Genomic DNA, 23,338 nt, shown 5'->3' with positions numbered 1-23,338 from the left:
TTTCCATAAGGCTGCCCCTCACACAAAGAGGTGGCTATCATGCGTGCCCCATGCCCAACCAAAGGGTAAACTCCATATTCAAACAACTTGTAAAGATTTCTCCTGCAAATAATCCTTGATCAAGTCCATATCACTAGGAAGTTGAACAACTACTGGTAGAGTCTATTTATTCGAAGGATCACTAGAACTCATATTTTCATCAGGTTGACCATCGAGTGTTGGTTCAATGATATTTGTGCAAGTGTCTTCTTCCAGAATCTTTTCCATAATTTTGGACTCGGTATTACATCCCAAATTTTGGTCCAATTTTAAATGCTCCTTTATATAATGTTTGTTAAAATTTCAAGTTCATCGAGGACGATGAAACACAAGGGGAATGGTATGTTACATCCCAATTTTTGACCCAATTTAGAATGTTCATATAGTCGTTGAGGTTTCATGTGAAGTCAATTGACAGTTAAAATTTGTTACAATCATGTGAAATGGTAAGATGGTTAATCGTTATAATTTCATATGAAGATGAAATGCTAGTTAACCGTTATGATGATATTTTAAAGCTATTTTGGGAAGTTGATTATTTATCATGAATTCATGGGAATTGAAAAGGCGGTTAGACGTTAGGATCGTTTATGATTAATAACTTGTTATGGTAATATGATTTAATTGTGGAGAATTTCCTTGTAGGGGGCAAGTCAAAGGGGTGGAAGCATTGTCAGAAAATAATTGGGCACAAGGGCACCACCATCACTGGGCAAATAGGTGTGAATCTTGAATCACCATGGCTAAGGGTAAACGACTAGGGAAGCAAGAGTGTACGTTGGACAATACCATGAGCTATTTGGATAACATATAAAACATTTAAATATTTAAACATAATCAAAATTCGTTCCTTTGATGATTTATGTTGGTATCCTCGTCATTTCATTATATAAATATATAAAATGCACATATGTATAAAGGTATGATGCCACCATGGTATTAAATTACCCAAGCTCGTCTCTATTAACATACATACATATATATATATATATATATATATATATGAAGATAAAATATTTTCCCAATTATGTACGTAAATAGATATGCGTATCCTGGTAGGTATAATCTTGGACACAATAATAGTATGATGACACCATTCGAAAATAATATATATACGTGCAAATATATATATATATATATATATATATATATATATATATATATATATATATATATATATATATATATATATATATAAAATTAATTAATTAATTATTCTTTTAATAAGGAGTCCTTCAAATTCTTTCTTTTAAAATTGTAGTCTCTATGAGAGATGATGAGTACACTTGGCAATTTTCCTTCTTTTGAATCGGTGAACCAAGAAGCCGATAATCTTTCTTGTAACAACCACTTTACCCGTGTCTTAACTAACATCATATTATATCAAATAATATACAGTTAATACTTCATATTCATAGGAAGATAGTTATAGCAGTTATATTCATGTGAATGAGATTCATGGTTATAAAATAGTTAAACGGAAAATTTCATAACTAACAATTTGAAAACACCATCAATGATTTTAACAAGGGAAAAATCTACATATCGTAGAATTCAAAACCGAAATCTGTCTAGGAATGCTTCTGCAAAACTCAGGTTAATACATATATGCCATTTAGGAACAAATAGCTATACCACTTTATCAAAACACCATTACCATCAAATACCATTATATCATTTAGGGCATCAAATACCACTGTATCATTTAGGACATCAAATACCACTGTATCATTTAGGACATCAAATACCAATGTATCAATTAGGGCATCAAATACCACTGTATCATTTAGGACATCAAATACCACTGTATCATTTAGGGCATCAAATACAATTGTATCATTTAGGATACCATATACCATCGTATTATTTAGGGCATCAAATACCAATGTATCAATTAGGGCATCAAATATCACTGTATCATTTAGGGTGTCAAATACCATTGTATCATTTAGGGCATCGATACCACTGTATTATCCCTTCTTCCATTGCTAACTATGGCAATAACATTCAGTTAGAAAATACACTCATATTCATTATTCACGTCAATGGAATATTGAAATAACAATCCATCAGATAAACCTATCTCTTGCATATAGATATATTCCATGTTCAGTTGGAAGATCAACCGATTTAACTGGTTACTAGTTATACTGACAAGAAAAGTTAGTTTCATCAAAGGAAATAACTGAATCAATGATATAAATCAATCCATCATATCTTCTATTTGTATAAACATCATCAAAGTAAAATACCTGTTACCAACAAATGTTTGAATGCATAACTCATCTTTGTTTGGTGCGTGTCTTGGCATCTTGTGGAGAGGGAAAACATTGTCAGGGGCTTAACCTCTCAACTGCGGACCCCCAAAATATCCCCACAAATCTCATTCAAGAAATACCCTCCCTACCTAGAATAGACATGGAACACCTTGTCCAACCACTGAGTATTCTGGTTCTTAATTCCACCACTCGACTTGGCAATAGGGTACATATTGGACAAATATGAGCTTATTGAATAGTTCTTTAAAAATAAAGTTATCATATCAATTCTAATTCCTATTCTTTGTTTTTGCAGAACTTCCTTTCCACCTCTTCACCTTCTCTCTTGGCAAGCCAGTCGGGTGAGTCTTGGGTGTTTGTTCATAGAGGATATCAATTCATTTGTTGAAACTCAGCTGATACAAAACAATATTTTAGTACTGGCATGAAGCCGTCCTTAAGACTCAAGGACTTCTCTAGGAAAATTTAGAGGATTATAATTCAGATTTAAAAGACAAGTTGATTCGAGAATGGAATCATAACATAACATGTATTCGGTTTTAGACTTAACATGGTTAGATAACTTGGTATGCTTGATTGAATGAACTATTCGATAGTCTTATTTTACTTCACAATCAAGTATTGAACATTGTAAATCCTTGGAACTACCTTGCATGTAGATTTTCGTGTATACCAAAATAAAGAATAGAAACTATTCACATAACCTGATCAAAGAGGGATTGGAACTTGGTAAATCCCAACTGCCTGACTCACAATTTGGATTGCCGACACGGATTTCGGAATGCTGAGTCCCTTTGATAGAAGAAACAACAAGCTTGGTTTCACTCCAATATCAACCGTATGAAAAAGCGAAAGGAAATGAGAAGGAATGGTGAAGAAAAACAGTGTCGATGATCGCTGCAAGACACACTATCGAGATTTTTAAATGTAAAACAATATAGAAGACTCTTCTATTGAAGCTGCGACTCTTGATGGAAGTTGCAAGAAAGATTATTGGCTTCTTGGTTCATCGATTCAAAAGAAGGAAAATTGCCAAGTGTATTCATCGTCTCTCATAGAGACTATAATTTTAAAAGAAAGAGTTCGAAGGACTCTTTATTAAAAGAATAATTAATAATTATATATATATATATATATATATATATATTTGCACATATATATTATTTTCGAATGGTATCATCATACTATTATTGTGTCCAAGATTATACCTATTAGGATACGCATATCTATATACGTTCATAATTGGGAGAATATTTTATCTTCATATCCTCCCAAAGTATATGCATATGTATGTTAATAGAGACGAGCTTGGGTAATTTAATACCATGGTGGCATCATATCTTTATACATATGCATTTGTATATGTATATTATGAAATGATGAGGATACCAACATAAATCATTAAAAGTACGAATTTTGATTATGTTTAAATATTTAAATGTTTTATATGTTATCCAAGTAGCTTATGGTATTGTCCAACGTACACTCTTGCTTGCCTAGTCGTTTACCCTTAGCCACGATGATTCAAGATTCACACCTATTTGCCCAATGAAGCTGGTGCCCCTATGCCCAATTCTTTTTTGACAATGCTTCCACCCCTTTGACGTGTTCCCTACAAGGAAATTCTTCACAGTTAAATCATATTACCGTAACAAGTTATTAATCATAAACGATCCTAACGGCTAACCACCTTTTCAATTCCCATGAATTCATGATAAATAATCAACTTCCCAAAATAGCTTTAAAATACCATCATAATGATTAACTAGCATTTCATCTTCATATGAAATTATAATGATTAAACATCTTACCATTTCACATGATTGTAACAAATTTTAATTGTCAACTGACTTCACATGAAACCTCAATGGCTATATGAAGATTTTAAATTAGGTCAAAAATTGGGATGTAACACTCGGGTATCAAATGGATTTTGTCTTTGTAGTAGATGATGTCATTGACTACCTTGTATATGTCATTCTGAATGTCGCTATCCATTAATTTGCATGCAAAAGTGTTCTTGGAGTATTTGACCAATAGATGTGTCTTCCAATCGGCTAGAGACCATATGACATCGCTTGATGCCATAGTGTGATCCAAGACTAAACTCTCAATTCTCCCAAAAAGCTGGCAGAATCACCAGCTTTGGTACCATTGTAATGTTCCCATCCAGATGGGAGGTCGGCGTACTAGAATGCTGGCATATTGGCGTAGTAAGGTTAGTGTATTGGGAGGTTGAAGATGCACAGAGAGTGTTACACGGAGATTGGAAAGAGAATACAACTTATATGAAAATAATTTTAGAACACCAAATTCATCAAATAAGTGCCAAGCATGAATATATATTGAATACAGATAACCTCCAATTAATACTCGCAAACAAAGATGGTGCTCCGATTTTCTAGATTTGAGCAAAGTATTACATGCGATGAAATAGGGTGAGGATTGAACCCCACTAAAACTGGAAAGCCAAGTAGGAAAGGTCTTCCATTTCTGAAATGACGAACAATCCATAACTCCAACAAGAATTTGCAAATACAAAGAAATAATTTGAATCATATAATAACTTTCTACATGCTGTACTGTAATGTCCCCATTTTTAGTGGGTTCCTGTAGTTGGCCAAGTCAATTCACCATAGCGACCCTTGTGAGCTGACAAGGCATTTTGGGGGTCTCAGTTATGGATTTACTATTTTTAGTAAGTCTATTTTTAGTAGTTGCTATTTTTGGCAGTATAGTGGGTGGCTTGGCAATTGGTCGTCACCTGCAGTTAATCAGGTTATAATTGCATGAGCTCTTATTTATTTATTATTCATTGAATTGCATTATTATAATAATGTTTATATTATTATAATAATGACTTTAAGAGATATTTCTAAAAAGCAAGTTGAAAAGTTTTTAGTGTTGAGTTCTTTTGAGAAACTTCCACGATTTCTAAAGTAGAGTTTTATGGAAACTTTTGCCAACGAAAGCTTATAAATGGGAGTTCATTTCATTTGGGAAGACATGCTTGGATATTTATTTGCCTTTGTTGCCTTTGTGGCTTTTCTGAGTTCTGATTTTTGTGCCCTTACTGAAGTATAAGGGTCTGAATTCTGAGTTGTTCCATTGGATCTACAGCTGAAGTATTGTAGATTTAAATCTGAGATTTTATTCTGGATTGTGTTGCAAATAGTTGCTGAGGTAAAACTATTTTCTATCTTCTCCTACTGTTCTCACTATATCTAAGGAGAGATTCATTCTGTGGTGTGATTAGAAGAAAGATTAATTTTTGGAGATTTATAGGGTCCTGTGTTTGCATCTGGAGAAATCATTGAATGCATTTGAGATTACTGCTGGAAGTGTATAATGCGTATATTCATCTAGAAGTCACTTTGTTAGTGAATGCATTTACAACCTTTCACAAGGCTGGATGTCATCATTGGGGCCAGGCAGTGCTTTACAAGGAGCTGCGAGTTATCACAGACCTGCATTTCATTTCCTACAGGCTGCAGGTTACCTGTGATCAGGGATTACTTCGCAACTTGAACCTGTGATCTGGTCTCACTAGGCTGCGTTTCAAAAGTCTTCCTGCATCTAAGTCTCTATGGCCTTCATTTGAATTGGAGAAGGTTGCATTAGCTACTTGGGAGGCTGGATGATGTTGATCATCAGTGCTTTACAAGCAGAACACAAGAAAATTCAGACTGGTCGATTTTGATGTTAGAGAAGGCAATTTTGGAAGTGGAGGAAGGAGTTATATGCATCATTAGTCGCCCAGCTGGAGTTCTGATCTATTTCTCATCAGGTTCTAATTCTTTGATTGTAAATCTCTCTTACATATGCAATCAAAATAAAGAGATCTGAGTTTCAATATTTATTTCAGTATTTCATTGTGGCAAATCCAATTGTGAAGGGAGTGAAGGGTCATACTCAATTGTCTTAATTTGTGCAGAATTTTAGAATTATAGTAGTCCTGTTAAAAATCAGTTTTTCCAGTGTATTTATTCATCATAGTTCTCAAGCCGGATTGTTCATCTGTGCAAGATCTCTTTGCATTGTGCTCAAGACTCGAGCATTAGATATAGTGATAATTAGCTTTGCCTACCAAGTGTTCATTAAAATGACAACCTTATGAATGGGTAAGGAAATTAATGTTGATAAAATTAATTTGGTTAAGCCATATCCAGACTGGGGCTTTTACACGCACGTAAATACCCCTTCAGAGAGAACTCTTGAGGGTTTACAAACAATGCCGACACAACAAATACCAACCGATAATTAGTAAAAATTGGACCCCTTTATTAATTAAATCAATTAATTAAATAAGCCCTTGTGATATTATTTAATTTTTAGGACCATTTAATTAATTAACCTAATTAAAACATTTTATCAAAAATTGGGGATATTACATCCTTGGACGATTTCATGCAAAAATGACCTAAAGATCTCCAAAAACTACCAAGTATTGCTCAAGTTTTTAATGATTAAATGCTGCAAATCCTGTTTTTCATGAAAAACACACAAAAAGGTGGGTTTTCCCAAGCCAAAAACATGTGTTTATTGCCACCCATAAAAAAAGCTTGTAAAAATGAGTAAAGATGTGCTTTTCAAGGAAAAATCACCACCCTTGTGTGTTTTGGTTATAAAATCACTTAAGATGCACTTTTTTGAGATGAAAACATGTGCTTTTGGGTCCAAAATCGCAACCCATGTTCTCTTTAGTGTTAAAAAAGCCTTCAAAAAGAAATAAAGATGCCTTTTTTGGAGCTAAAAACATGTGTTTTTATACCAAAAATCGCCACCCATAAAAAATGCTTGTAAAAATGAGTAAAGGCATGCTTTTGGGAATGAAAAACACACATTTTTCAAGGCAAAATTGCCACACTTGTGCTTTTTGGTTATAAAGTCACTAAAGACACTTTTTGGAAATGAAAACATGTGCTTTTGGGTCCAAAATCATCACCCATGTGCCTTTTAGTCTAAAATGCATATAAAATAAGTAATGACGTGCTTTTCAATTGTAAAAGCATGTGCTTTTGATGCAAAAATCGCCACCCTTATGCATTTTAACACTAACTCAAGTTAATAAACACATTAATAAATGTTAAAAGTGCAATAACACATGCTTTTGGGTTCAAATTCCCTACTTATAAGCACTTAAGTGATAAAATAGCATATTGCCTTTAAAAAGTCCACTTCTATGCATTTAGGACGTATATTTATTGGCAATGGAGTTTTAATAGGTCTTTTGTATGTTGATATATGCTTTGAGTGATAAAAACCCCACCTCTATGCATTTTTAATGTCTCATGTAATTAAATTTAATTTAAAAAACTATAGTTTTCAATAAAGTAACATGAAAACAAACATAAAAGGGTTAATCTTCATTAAAATTTAAAACTATGGTCAAATCAACTTAGAATGAGCTAAAAATTTAAAACAAATGTCAAAATTCACTTTAAATATTAAACACAATTTTATTTTGTATAATTGCCAACAAAAAACCCATTTTTGAAAGTTTTCTAATCACAAGGTGCTGTTGTCCCAAAAAACCCCTCCTTTTCCTTCATAACTTGAGCTAGGCAACTCCATTTGAGGCCTAAGTTAGTTCAAAACAAGTAGGATTGCGAGGGCTATTAACATGAGGAAAAAACAAGAGTCAAAACTATCTATAATAAGAAGTTTACACACCAAAGATGTGAAAGGTTACCAAAAATCAAGTGTCTGTAGTTAGAGAAAGAAAATTCTTTGTTACAAACATTTTGGGACTAAACTTGACAGAAACTTTCAGAAGAAATGCATGAATAAAGTTACATAGAGTACAATTCAGGGATAACAAATTGCCTTAATGATGCTTTATCAATACATTAAAACAAAGAGGTTATACCTATGAATTCATGAGAAAATTGCATAGGGTTGCCTCAATTTTGTGATGTTAGAATTGAGGACAACAACACAGATGGCAATTGAGAAGTTTCTAACCATCCAAATATGCTCATGACCCACTGATGTTTGCTGCAACCAATTTAATTAAATCCCTTATAGAGAATTTCATTGAACAATGACTAAATTGACCTCCAGTTTGGATTTATTATTATTGGATTTGACTGATCTGAATGTACCAAACCTTAGAAGCTTTACTGCTGAAAGAAAACTTGTTAAATCTGCCTGAAAATTTATTCAATGAAACACAAATGTAAACTCTCTATAGGTTCCTCTCAATGGTGAACTGGGTTTTCGTTCTTATGAAATCCTTGGTGTGGACTGCTCTATGAAAGAATTCTGAAATTGATCTCAACATAAACAGCTAATATGAGAAATTGAACCTTTTATTAAAATCTCATTACCTTGGAAGCCATTGGCTCAGTATAATTTTCGTAAATTTTCTTTTTTAAAATCCCAAAAAGTGGTGTCGAAGTCTAGGGAACATCATAATTGCATTTCATAAAATATTTCATTAACTTTATTGTGCGATTTAATTTTATAATGAAATATTATAAAGTTACTTTATAATTTCATATTATAAGGTTGCCTCATGACTTTAATATACTTTACAAAGTCACCTTAATAAAGATTGCTATGTTTACCACAAAATAACTTTACAATAACATTATTTGCTCATTAAATAGCTATCCAAATGGCGATCCCTAGCCTGTAAGGACCTCCCCTACTAGGAATAACATGTCCTATCCACTAGTTTTTCCCGAGGAGGTGGATAATAGGCAATCTCAACATCAGAGCGATCATCTAGAAAAGTCCTGAGATTGCTTGTCCACAAGCAATTACAAAGATGGATTGTGAAGTATCATCTCTCTTTCTCATCTGACATTCTCCAAAGGCAAGTCTCTCAACTATACCGAATACTCTTTGATCACTTTGTTCCACAACCTCCTCTCCCTCATTTCTAGAATCTATGTATGTATCAACACCAATTGGCTCTCCTCATCCAATGTATGAAAAACATGTGCAGAAACATGTCCCAAAGCCTTCTTTAGGCAAGACACATGAAAGACAATATGTATCTCACTCTTTGAAGGTATCTCAAGCTCATATGCTACCTCTCCAGTTCTCCTTAATAATCTGTACAGGCCATTAAAAAAGACTTGGGTTTCTCCGTCCCACTTTGCTTCTAGTACTCTATCTATAAGGCTATAGACGCAAGAAGACCATATCTCCAGCTTCAGCTGTCCTAACCTGATGCCACTTTGCATACATCTTTTTCTAACTCTCGACATGCTGGATATTATCCTTAAGTGCCTTAAGGATATCTTGACTATCCTATAGCCAATCTTGAGCACTTGGCTCTCGTCTATCACCCAACACCAAGTCCACAAATGATAAGGCATCATAAGTGTACATTGCTCAAAAGGGAGGTACATAGTATTATAACAATACTTGTGCAAATACAACTATTGCACCCATGACTTCTGCTGATCTGAAACATAGATATGCATATAACCCTCAATCCATGTATTAATTATCTCTGTTTGTCTATCCATTTGAGGGTGGTAATTGTTGCTAGGGGTCAACTTTGTACCTGCTAATCGAAATAACTCTTGCCAAAAGATGCTCATAAACCTTATATCCTAGTCAATAACAATGAAACTGAGGAGTCTATGGAGTCTGAACACCTCACTAAAGTATATCTCCGTCACTTGAGATGTTGTAAAGTTGGCTGCAATTGAGAAAAAGTGAGAAAACTTTTCCTATCTATCCACAACCACATAGATGCGATCCTTCACCTCTTGGAAGACTAGTAATGAATCCACAGGTATACTCTCTCACTTTTGCTCTGGTCTAGGCTATGGCATAAGACATGCTTGTTAGATTGTGGTGACTAATCAGGAAAGTACTGTACATACTAAAAAAAAAAATTTGGGCCCTATTTTATCGGGATTTTGGGCCGACATGTAATTATTAATTATAACCCTAAAGCGGTTAAAATACTTGTAACCCTAAAGCGGTTAAAATACTTGTATAAAAGGGCTTAGGGTTAGGGATTGTTTCATAAGGTGTGATGTGAAATTGGTTCTTGCGGTGGTATTGAGCTGTAAGGGATTATGGATTGTAATCTGGTTGTAATCACTGGATCATAAAAATATTGGACTTGCTGTTTGGTGGACGTAGCCCAGGGATTGGGTGAACCACGTTAAATCTTGGTGCCTTGTGTTCTTTTCTGTGTGATCTATTATTTTCTGTTATTGGTTATGTTTGCATCTAATTGTTATTTCTGTCCGTGGTTTAATCCTAACAATGCTGGGAAAGAATGCTCTAACTTATTCTACTGACAAGTTATGCACTCACAAACATGGTGCAACGCATCATCCAAATCAGAAACAAACTAGATGCATCTTGCCTTTTCCCAGGCATTGGTATCCAGGCTTCCAAGGCTTCTTACACGAGAAGCAAAGCTTCTTCCTCCTCAACTCATTACATATGTCTTGATCCTCCTAGGAGGAGGTGACACACTTTTGTGCTATATAGAAAACCTTTGAAATGGCTTGGAGCTCTTGGAAAACTTCTTATCCTCTTGATTAAAAGTAGGTGTTAGTGAGGTATCAAGATCTAAGGTAGTGTGAATAGATTCCTGCAAAGTCCTTGGCTTAAGAGTCCAGACCAAACGCCATAACTATCATGTAAACCCTTAATAAACGACATCACCATACGCCTATTGAGCATCTATGGGACCATAACGACTATGCATTGACACTCATTAATATAAGTTTTAACTTGTCCAGTCTGTTGCAGCAGTGCTAAATCCTTGTAGTATAACTCAACATCACTATAATCAAATCAGGCAATCAACCACTCAGTGAACTCCCCAGAAGAATGAATGATTTCATGGTTTTGGGTAACCAAATCATGATGCCACAAATCATAAGCCACACCATCCAAATATAATACTGCAAACTGAGTAACCTCGTCCTCAGACATCAACTCAAGTGAAAGTTAGGTGTCAAGCTTGTGTATCTAGGCTTGTATGCTGATCTTTCTACCTCTGCGAAAGGAAGATAAAGCGAGTTTGCTAGTAGCTCACTCAAGATCGCCATTATGCTGCTGTCTAAGCTGCCTATCACCACGGTTCCTCATATTGTCTCTACGTTGTGCACAATATTGATCTAGAGGAAGCACATCTCTAATATGCTTTAGAAGGTGTGCCCACTCATCACTAGCTTCTATAACATCTTTAAACTCCATGCCCTCATGTGGGTCAACTAATAGTAGCTCCTCTCTAGGCAGAAAATGGGGCTGCATAGGTCTTTCGGCTGTCCATGTAAATGCTCTATCATATGAAGGAGAGTCAAATGCACTTTGCAGTGTAGATGGCTCTACTACTCCCAAGGCTCACTGCAACTGATACTGATCTATCCCACCTATCAGGCATATCCCTAGGGTGATCCAAATCCAATCTGTCATGGGTCCACTTATCTATGCTAAGGCTTGTGCAATCAACAATTGTTTATAAACGAGAGTTCTAAATAACTCATGATCTAGATGATCTTGCTAACCCTCCCTCTGATGGGGACTCCTACGACATCAAGAATGTCAACCATATTTGCACCTGTTGGAATATCAGAACCAATAGCAAACTGTTTGTGTGCTCTCCTATGCGTATAATATCTGTATGGCCCAAATCTTTCAGGATACATAGAAATAAGCATCATACCCTCAGGCTGGCAGGATCATAGCTCATATACCACTATAAGATACCCACCGATTCTGTTCCATTTTTTTCTGATAGTTTGGAGTTTAACCATGAAACATATGCCAAGATATGATGCTTTTTAAACCAAAGTATAAAGTAATAAAGGATTGAAATGTCTGATTTATTTAGAACAGCAGTGGAATTATTGAGAATTAAGAGAATTTGAGTCACCAAGAACATGAATTTGTATACCCAGAATCCAACACTCAACGAGATGAGGAATGTTATTGATGGATCCAAAGAGATTATAATATATGTGCATCCAACTTGGTACAGTTGCACCAACTGGTTTTGTTTGCATCTAATTACTAAAAACAAATATTGAAAGAAACAATGGGATTACTAAATTCTATGCTTGGTTTGCAGGCAAATTTATTGAATTAAACTGGAAATTCCTCAATGTGCCAAACAGGCTGGACCATAAAATCTTCCTGATGCCTGATGAATTCGAAATTTGTTGCTATCAATTACTGATCAAGAAATTTGCACAAACACCAACACCATTTCCGAATGGTTTAACCTATAGAAGGAATTGTATAGTTGGGGAATTGGTACAGTTAGACTAGTAAATGGTATGGTTGGCAAGTAGAAGTTTCTAACTCTCCAAATACACTCACAAACTCACCGATGTCTGCTGCAACCAATTTAATTAAATCCCTTATAGATGATTTCACTGATCAATGACCAAATCAACCTCCAAATTGGAATTATTGTTATTAAATTTGAACGATCAGCATGCGCCCAACCCTGCAAACTTAATTTCTGAAAGAAATCTGTTAAATCTACTTGAAAATACTTCCACTGAAGCTCAAAGAAAGCTTGTGTAGACTTTCCTCAATGGTGTAGTGGGTTTCCATTCAATTCACAACTGCCCAAGGGTTTTCATCCTTAGAAAGTGCCTTTCTAAAATTGATCTTAACATAATCAGCAAATATGAGAAATTAAACCTGTTTCTAAAATCTCTGTACCTTGGAATTGTATGCTTCATTATAATTTCCTTAAATGTTCTTTTTCCAATCCCCAAAGGTGGCGTCCAAGTCTAGGGAGCACTATAATTGTACTTAATAAAATATTTCATTAACTTCATTGTGCAATTTAACTTTATAATGAAATATTATAAAGTTACTTTATAATTTAATATTATAAAGCTACCTCTTTACATATATTAAAGTTAATAATTAACTTTATATAGTCACTAAAATAAAAATTGTTGTTTTTAGCACACAATAACTTTTTATTAAGATTTAACATATATGCTCATTAAATGTAATAACTGTCAACTAGTTATAACTTCAACAAACTTCAAATTCCTTTACTAATTGGTAATCAGGTATTTTGTTAAACACTTGGCAAGCATACTTAATTCCAATTTCCACTGACGATGCTGAAGATTGCAAATTTTATACAACTTTTTGTTTGTGTAAATACTTCGGATTTGAATATATATATATATATATAAGAAAAAGAATGACATTGCTGAATATTGACAAAATGCTAACCATGTCCATCAGTTTAGATTCAATTGCAATTCTATCAATAAAATTCCTTAGCTGATTACAAGTCTTTATATCAACAATAAAAATTTGTGAACTAAAATTCAGAACCTTTATTCGCCATAACCATTCCAGGTGCAAGTTGAACTGCAACCCCCTTCAAATCTGTCCGCCAGGCCTCTAAATGGCTTCCTGAAGCAAAAGGCAGCAGGCCTGAAAACTCAACGTTGGTCCTCAGGAGTAAACACAGACTTCTAGCCGGAAATCACAGCTCATGTAATGATCAAATTGCTGCTCCAAATATGAAATGGCAGCCCTTCAAATTCAACTCAAATCCCCACACTTGAAACGCATGTAAGAATCTGACCATTATTCTGCTGCAATTGGTGATCCGTCTTCTTTTGCACCACAAACTCCAAGCAATGACTTCAGATATTTTTAATAAACAATGCCCAGTAAACCATCTAAGAATCCAGATGATCTTTCCTTGAGCAAAGATGCTCCACAAACTCCAGAATAACTCCCAATTAAATGACTTCCCAGACACAATAAGAATCAGTAGGGAAAAACTATAAACAATTTTCAGAATTAATTCATGATACCTCAGCTGTGAATTGCCAGACACTGATCAAGTCCAAACCCTTATACTTTAGCAAGGACAAATCTGTTAGAATCTGATAAGATTAATAACTCAGAAAACTAGTGCCAAGAGTAAATATCGAAACTATGAATGCAAATGATACAAAATCAAAATAGCATCATAGAGTTAGTCTCCAAGAGAGTTATGCAAATGCTGGAAGCAAAATAGCATTAAGAGGATGCAAAAACAAGAGATACAAATACAAGCCAGGTAGCATGCTTATATAGGCTAGGAAGAGGGAGGAGGTGGCAACACCAACCAATGAGGAGCAACCATCTATCGGACTAAAGATAGCAAAGTATCTTCCCAAGATAGCTAATGGATGCTCACATGTAGGAAGGTGACACCTCACAACCATTCACCTAATAAGACATGCTTTATTAACCTAAGCGAGATTATTAAAAGTGTAGGAAAAACCTAGCAAAATAGGAAAACTACACTAACACCCCCCCATAAGTGAAGCTTAGGTGGATGCTAACCTAGCAAAGCTATGAAAGCAAGAAAATGGGTCCCGACAACAAGGCCTGATCAGGTACCTAATACAAGAAAAAGAACTAGATGAAGAAAACTAAGCCTCCAATCTAGGAAATGTCTCAAAGAGAGGAACAAAAAAGAGCATGAAGCATCTCCGAAGCATGAAGTTGCAAACACTGTCAGAAGAAACTGCTGGAACCCCCATTGAAATAGTGCATGACTAGGTAGAGAAGACAAAGTCTGAAGAGCTGATCAATCGAAGAGGTGACCTCCAAAGGTAGGAATGAATGAGTGTCTATATAGTAGATGAACCATCTCACCGAAATGCATAGGTGCCTAGCCACTGCATCCGCCTAGTACATAGGAACAAAAACTGAATACGTAGATCACTCAACCGAATCAAAGAAGCAATAGAGCCAACAGGTGAACCCCCCCATAATGCTGAACAGGGAGAGGGGTGACAGGAACATTGAAATGCAATGCCAAAAACATCTGCAAGAAGAAGAATCAGGAACACCAACAATGCAATAAAAGTACAAGCACAGGATAAAGGGCGGTGTCACCGACACACTGCATGGGCTAATGTCGTGGAAGAAAAATTCCCTTGACAAAGGTGGATGAGCACAAAATGGCAAAACATCATGACCCCCCATGGTACTTTATAACTGAGTGCGAGTACAAACAAACACAAGGTGTACAAGATCCCAGATATGCAAAAGCAAGAACTTTATCTCAGTGTGTTTACAGAAAAAGGAATGCAACAGAATAGAAGGATACAATGCTTAGAAGTCAGAAAGAAGAGTGAGCCAAAAGAACAGAAGAAGAGATTCCAAGACTTGTAGAATCCAAGTAATCCGCCAGAGTGCGAAAGTGCAAAACTCGAAGGAGAAAGAACCTGGAGCAGAATCTAGATAAAAGACCTCTGGAACTGAATAACTCACAGAACCAGCTTTCCAATGATATCTGGCGAGCCCAAAAAAGAGTCCGAATGAGCGAGATATGGCTCCCAGAAGGCAAAATAGAACATCTAGCTTTGACTGCCAAAATAGGCAACCAGACTATAGAAAAAATCAAAAAAACCTATACCATCATCTCCATCTCAGAACCAGCTTTCCGACGCATTTTTCGGATTGAAAAAATACGTCCGTATGCTCAAGTTACGGAAGAAAACTGACAGGGCCTCCTCATGAAGAGCATATGCTAAAAGTGAAACTTGGGCACAATAATCAAAGAAACAAATAGCACCATTGCGATCTACTCGAAAAATCATGCACTTTCAAAAAAAGAATCGCCTCGATACGGGGTCGTATGAGAAAGTTATGATCCTTTGAAGTTTTCAAAACGAGAACTGTGCACAGTCACGGCTGAGAATCTGCAATTTCTGAAGAATTCATGCATGAAAATCAAAAAACAACTCCACTAGTGGATAGAGCACAAAAAAATAGCCAAGTTCATAACAAGAATCATCAAAATCGGAGTCCATATGAGCAAGAACGAGACATTTGAAAATTGCGTCCAAATCTGCAACTGCCAATGGAGAGGGATATGGCTGTAGCTTTGCATGCTCGATTCTAAAAAATATACAGCTTGCATGCAAAATCTAAAAGATACCCAGATGGTTTTTCGAGGCTGCGAACAAAACTCAGAAAGCGTTTTTCTTGCTGATGTACAGAAGATGTTGCTGTAGTGTAAATCAGACGCCTTTAACAGTAAAAAACGGCTCCAAAAATCAAAAAATGACCCCAGCAACTAGAATATGACATGCAAATGCTGGATCAGCTTCTTAAGTCCATCAATGGCATGCTGGAACCTGTAACACTGATTGAAAACTCCAAATATGCAAGTTGGTTGTCAGATTTGAGATTGAAACCCCAGAGAAAAATCGTTTTTGTCAAAACTTTTCTGATTCTCAGGATCATCCAAAAATGCAAGAGAAGAGCATACTTCATTTTTCAAAAAACTACAATAAAGTTTATTTGCCCCCCCCAAATCTCTCAAATAAGGAAACTAAAATCTACTCTTGCACATAGAAAAGCTCTGATATCATGTTAGAATCTGAAAAGATTAATAACCCAGAAAAATAGTGCAAAGAGTAAATATCTAAACTATGAATGCAAATGATACAAAATCAAAATAGCATCATAGAGTTAGTCTCCAAGAGAGTAATGCAAATGCTGGAAGCAAAATAGCATTAAGAGGATGCAAAAATAAGAGATACAAATACAAGCCAGGTAGCATGCTTATATAGGCTAGGAAGAGAGAGGAGGTGGCAACACCAACCAATGAGGAGCAACCATTTATCGGACTAAAGATAGCAAAGTATCTTCCCAAGATAGCTAATGGATGCTCACATGTAGGAAGGTGACACCTCACAACCATTCACCTAATAAGACATGCTTTATTAACCTAAGCGAGATTATTAAAAGTGTAGGAAAAACCTAGCAAAATAGGAAAACTACACTAACAAAATAAAAAACGTAAACCTCATAAATCTTCACAGGCAACAAAAGAAAATAATTAATTGGAAGCCTTTCTCATCAAATGGCTTTATATTTATAATCTCCAAATGGCACAAGTTTCCCAAATGAACTTCAGTTAATAAGCTTTCTCCACACAACATTAAAATATAATAGAGTTCCATTATAATATAATTTATTAATTGATTTTGGTTCTAAAAATGACCTTTTCCACCATAACATAATATTTTGACACACAAGACCATTGTTTCTTGTGCCCATTATTTAAAAGTTTTCATCTTGGTTCCAATGAGCTATGATACTGAGCTGACCAACATACAACACCAACAAAAATAACAACCTCAACATATTTAGATGAATAATAATAATAATTCACCTATCTTGTGAAAACAACTGAAGAAGCATCAGAATCAAAATCTGACAACACCAAAGTGATCTTGATGAAGAAAGACAATGAATGAACCTGACAAGGTGAATTACTATAAATAGACGCTCCCTCCAAGATTCTTGAAGCCCAAGTTAGAAGCTTGAAATAAAAACTGAGAGCATCACTCAACTCCTTTTAACTCTGTTAAGAATCTAAACTAGATAACCTACAGGTCTAATGGTACAGACCGTACCTGCTCTTCTATTCATATATTCCTAATGAATGGCATTCAAATTAATATATATTTTCTCTAAAGGTGTTGGCAATTTATAGACAAATACCTTACTTTTTTCTTGGTTAAACTTAGTTAGTCATAACTAATTTATCTACTAAGATTGCCAGCTTAGGGATGACAAATTTGTTTGTTAAATGCCAAGGGTTATGTCCCTTGAGGGACATACCCTCTAGAAGGATATATATACGGGTTGAGAATGTAGTTTGGAGAACACACATACGCAGCAGTATGATCTTCCAAGCATTTTCCTTCCCATGAATACATAGCAGAGATATTTACAATCACACAAGATTGAGCATAGAGGACTAGACCTGCAGTGAACATTAGTAATATCTGCCTCAAGAAATCTGAATATACATATCGTTTAAAGATCATTCTTAGCAACTTGAAACTGAACTATAAGTTTGATTCAAGACTAAAGAATCTGTAGAATTTTACAAACTCAATTGAGCTCATTGGAACCAACAGTTTGACTTAAGTCCCTCAAATAGAGCCAAAACACACTATAGGCTGCTCGAAAGCCTAGCTATAACCCGACAACTGAGACCCTCAAATCCCACTGTCAGCTCACAAGGGTTGCGATGGTGAATTGACCAAACCAACTGCAGGAACTTGCTAAAAAGGGGACATTACATTAAATAAACCTTCCGAATGCCAATCGTAGTGTATACAATCCCCCCATGCTAGGAATAAAATTTCCTATACATTGGATTTGCCTATGAAAATGGATAATAGACAAATCTTAACATCTTAGTGATCATCTAGGAAAGGGGGGGCATTACATCTTCATCATACGAACTTCATGTAGCCCCAAAAATTCTACGACATTTCACACGGATCAATTGGCATCCCAAATCAAGACCATATTCACGGTGCAAACATCATTCCTTACCTATGTTACCTCAAGTTTTCGGGACGGGGGGATGGGGGGACGAGGAAACGGGTTTCCGGGACTTTTTTTTTGGCTGAAATAGGGGACGGCAATATATATATATATATATATATATATATATATATATATATATATATGAATTTCAGAATTACATAGCATTGTCACATTCATCATAGCAACATAGTTTAAAATTATTAATTTCATTCATCAAATCAGCATAGAACATAGCATCAAATTGAATCATCGTCTAAGAATTGGAACATAGGATGACATCAAATGATAGAATCAATCTGCTGTAGATTAGACTTTGGAGCCCTTTCTTGTGGGTTTTGGAGGAAAACCGAATTTGTTGTGTCAAGTCTTCCTAGACGGATAGCAGCCGTCTTGTTTGGGCAGTAATCATCCACAACAATTTATTTCTGGGTAATTATTGTTGCTATCAGAGCATTATCAAAGCTGAAAACAATCTGAGTATTCCTCAACCTAGCTGCAATCATTTCTAGGTTTGCAATATGAATATCAAATAGAAGTCCGATTTACAATCATTTTTTCAGGTCTAGTTTGTTGAACAAAAGTTGAAGTTTTAATTTTCAGTCATAGTTGGATGCTAAGTTTGTAATGGCTTCCAAAAAAATATATTTCAACATGGGTTATATTAACATATTTTATTATTTTAATGTGGGGCCAGCGAATGGGTAGAAAACCACCATTTATTAATTTTTTTTTAAAGTTGAATTTTATTTTAAAATTGGAACCTTTAAGCAGTCCCCAGGATGGATAGGAAACGGCTATAGAGTCCCGGGGATGGTCAACACCATTTGGAAATGCGTTGACCGTTTTTGAAGTTTTGAGGACGGGTTTCCGATTTTCTTGCCTGGGTGGGGACGGCTTGGAAACATTTCCGGCTATCTCCAAGTCCCAAAATGGGGACGGTTTCCGAAACTCAAGGCTTAGGGCTGGAAACGCGTCCTTGGGTAACGTAGTTCCTTACAGATCATAGTGCAACAACATAAGTTTATCATCTGCCAACACACAACTGTCTTAACCATTTGCCATCATTTTTCATTCTTCTTCATTGCACGAGATTCTTGGCAGCCAGGCAATTACCACAACTAGTTTCTGAGAAGGTATTACTTATTTAAATATAATCATGCATGAGATCATATTTGCAAATATTTTTTCTAGATACGTTTTGTAGTAGCAAAGCGAAAAGATTAATGATCTCTTTGAGTATCCTAAGGATAAAAAATGGTACCAAAGGAAAGCCTACAGTTTTGAAAGATACGAGCTTACTTATCAATCCTTGCTTCCTAGAATTGATTTTCACCACCATATTGCAGATTGGTATGAGTCATATGAGAACTCTCTTGTTGGGTACGCCATAGTTCGCAGACTCAGAATCGGAGAGTACTCGGCAAGCCCAAAATTTTCAACTTGGCAAAAACTTGCCATATACTCAACAAAAACTCGGGAAAAACTCGGCAAATCAGGAAGTACTGATATTTAAAATCTCTTAAAGAAACATATATTTTTTGTAGAATTCAATTACAAAATGTATTAAATTAAAAATTGACATCTCAACAGAGAAAATGCGTAGTTTTATAGCATTATCATCATGTGAAAAGCGCATCTAATCTAATGTTTTCTCTGCATCAAGACTTTTTACCTACATATTTTTACATCTATAAATACGCGAGAGTTAAACTTGAGAGTACTCGGCCAGCAAAAATAATTGAGAGTACTTAGGAACTCTGAGAGTACTCAGAGAGTTTGCAAACTATGGGGTACACAAAGGAGAGACTCATTGACATTTACCATTTGGACAGACAGGATGGTTCTGCAACTCGGTGCAATTCTCTGGATTGCCTTTGAATGTGAGCAGTATGTATCCCTTTTTGGAGAAATCTATCTCCTAAGCTTCACCTCAAGTGGCTAAAATGTGTAGGCATGAGTTTCATTGCTGAGCCTTGTGTGCTTAAAGAAGTGAAACTGTAGTAATCTCCTGTTCCTATGACTGTTGAATTTATGCCTGCATTTTTAGCTGACTGATGTCTTAATGTAGATTTTATATTCAATCAGAGAATATCATCATCTGGATAAGTTAGATAATAGAAAGGCATATCTATGCCAGAAATTGCTGTGGATTGACTGAGCAAATAATTATTGAATTCACAGTGTGTAACCCATCAGTAACAAGGTTATAGCTTTTAAATGTATAGTTTGAAAGTAACCACAATAATTTTTATTGCATTTCTTCTTCCACAAGAAGTCTTAACTTAGAAGTCTTGGGTGGAAAGTTGCACGAGCCAGAACCTGAGTTAAATGCATTTTTAGATAGCTTCTATCAGCAAAAGAAGATATACTTATTTTCAACATGCCTCAGCAGAAAAAGAAATGCAACTCAAACCTATTTTCCTAGTTCTAAATAACATTCAAGAATAGTGGAGGCAAAGGTTCCTTTTCATTACAAGATGAAAAAGATCCAACATCCTCTTTGGAACATGCCAAAAAAAGCTGAAAAAAATTTAAGAGCACACTTGAAAGAGGATTTATATGAAGATGATGGCATAATTGACTTTTAGCAAAAATAAAAGTGAAGGTTTTCAATGCTTGATAAGGGATATTACACTAGGTGAAGAGAAATAACACAAGGTGAAAAGTCAGGACAACGTTTTAAGTTTAAACTAGCTAAGCAAAATCTATAGCTTCTGACTTCTTGGCAAGCGAGACAAAATGCAAGTTCTCGACAACTTTTAGAAAAGTAACCACAATAATTTATGTCTCATTTCTTCTTGCACAAGAAAAATTACTCAGAAGTCCTGGGAGGAGAGCTGTGAGAACCAGTACCTGAATTAGAGGCATTTTAGAGAGCTTCTAATAGCATAAGATGATATACCTATTTTCAACATGCCTGGGCAGGAAAATAAATGCAACTCAAGCCAATTTTCCTAGTTCTGAGATACATTCAAGAACATCGGAGGAAAAGGTTCATTTTATTTCAAGACGAAAAGGATCCAACTTCCTCTTTGGAGTATACCAAAAGAAGTTGAAAATTAAAACTTACGAGGAACATTTGAAAGAAGATGTATGTGAAGACGATGGCATAATTGACTTTAGCAAAAAATAAAGTTAAATTTGTTTTCAAGGCTCGATAAAGAATATTGCACTAGGTAAAGAGAAACAACTCAAGATGAGAAGTCAGGAAAAAGTCTAAATTTAAACTAGTTGAGTGAAATCTATAGTTTTTGACTCATTGGCATGTGAGGCAAAATGTAAGTTCTGGTCAATTTTTAGGAATTTATCCTTCCAAAGTGACAAGTCATCATAAAATCGATTGTATTTCTTCTTTTATCCATGTTTATAGGAATTAGAAAAGAACCGTGAAAGTGGCTGCATCAAAGTACTGAAGAAAATAGAACATCTTTTATAAAAATATGACAGAATTTGGTAACAACTTCTGGGATGTATTTTCTCCATAAAAATATTTACTATTTAGTCTTTATGATCCTTGCTTAAAACTTATGTTTTGCATATATTGTGATGAATGGACCCTGAGTAGCTTGAATTTTAAATGAAGTATAATTCTTGAATGGTATTAGACTGTAATCAATCACAGTTTTACCAACTACTATATGGTTGTTGTCAATATTGTCTCCTTGTACAGATCGTTTATCAACAGGTATAGCTGTGGCTGAAATTGATCCATCTCTTATAGAATCTGTGAGGATGCGCATGCCTATTTCAGGGGTAAGATTTACAAAGGTTCTTTAGATGTTGGTTGTGATTTTTATGTGCCATTTCTTCATAATTTATCAAGAGTCTCAGATTTCTAGACTAACATATCTGACAATCTTTTCCAGCATCGTAGACCTGACATTTATGCTAAAGGCTCAATTTCAGAAGCTGTGGGAAATATGTCATTCCTGTAAAGACTGCTAGTGATTTGCTTGCTAGAATGTTTTCCGAGTACTGAAAATTGAACAATCTATTTGCTATCTGGTCTCTGCTATTCTCTTCATATTTGTAATGGATTGGATGGTTCTGAATATTTTTGAATGGAATGATTTATATGCATCAACTTGTCAATAGCAGTAGATGCTGGTTTTAGATGGACAGTCTTATGTTTTGGAACTTTTTGACTCAAGGTCATTGTCTATTTGGTACTTAATAGTTTCTAGAACTAACAATATTATACTGCACTTGACTTACAGTTACTTGGGATGATTACAAGTGGCAGTGCTCAAATGAATATTGAACAAATTGGATCACTAGTCTGTAGTAGTGAAAAATAAAACATAAATGGAAAGTTTTGGTTACATGATTTAAACATTAGAGGAAGGAAAACTTCAGTTATCTATTAGAATGGGATCAGATGAGGGCCCTTCATTTTGGTAGATCATCTAGACCACCATAATTTTTGAAGGTAATTGATTAATATTTTTAGCTAGATTAGTTAACTAGTAATTATAAATTCATGTAAAACTAAAAAATAAAATTTAAATTAGAACAAATGATGATTCACGTGTTTAACTAAACCCCAAAAACTAATTGGAAGCATGTGCTAGTTAATGGGATCCATGGGCATTTGGGCCATAATCTTATAATGGATTACATTCAGACAGGAGAAGGAATGAAGATTCAACTTCTTGATTCTATGATGGATAGGATAGTTTCATCAATGAACAATACATTGG

General features: G+C 35.2%; 1 protein-coding gene across 1 annotated transcript in view; it reads left to right on the top strand.

Moving 5' to 3' along the window:
* Positions 1–22,759, top strand: part of LOC149555287 (Nitrilase/cyanide hydratase and apolipoprotein N-acyltransferase family protein) — a 159,994-nt gene extending 137,235 nt beyond the window's left edge. The window contains exons 8-9 of the mRNA XM_089829411.1: positions 22,309–22,391; positions 22,505–22,759. Of these exons, the coding sequence (XP_089685537.1) occupies positions 22,309–22,391; positions 22,505–22,573 (152 nt within the window). The 3' untranslated portion in view covers positions 22,574–22,759. The remainder of the gene's footprint in view (positions 1–22,308; positions 22,392–22,504) is intronic.
* Positions 22,760–23,338: the final 579 nt, after the last annotated feature.

The sequence above is a fragment of the Cupressus sempervirens genome, chromosome 5, assembly GCF_028749045.1.
Source record: "Cupressus sempervirens isolate cs-2001-9-10 chromosome 5, ASM2874904v1, whole genome shotgun sequence".
Classification (NCBI taxonomy): Eukaryota; Viridiplantae; Streptophyta; class Pinopsida; order Cupressales; family Cupressaceae; genus Cupressus; species Cupressus sempervirens.
The sequence above is the reverse complement of the archived record's forward strand: the minus strand, read 5'-3'. Positions and strand labels throughout refer to the sequence as shown.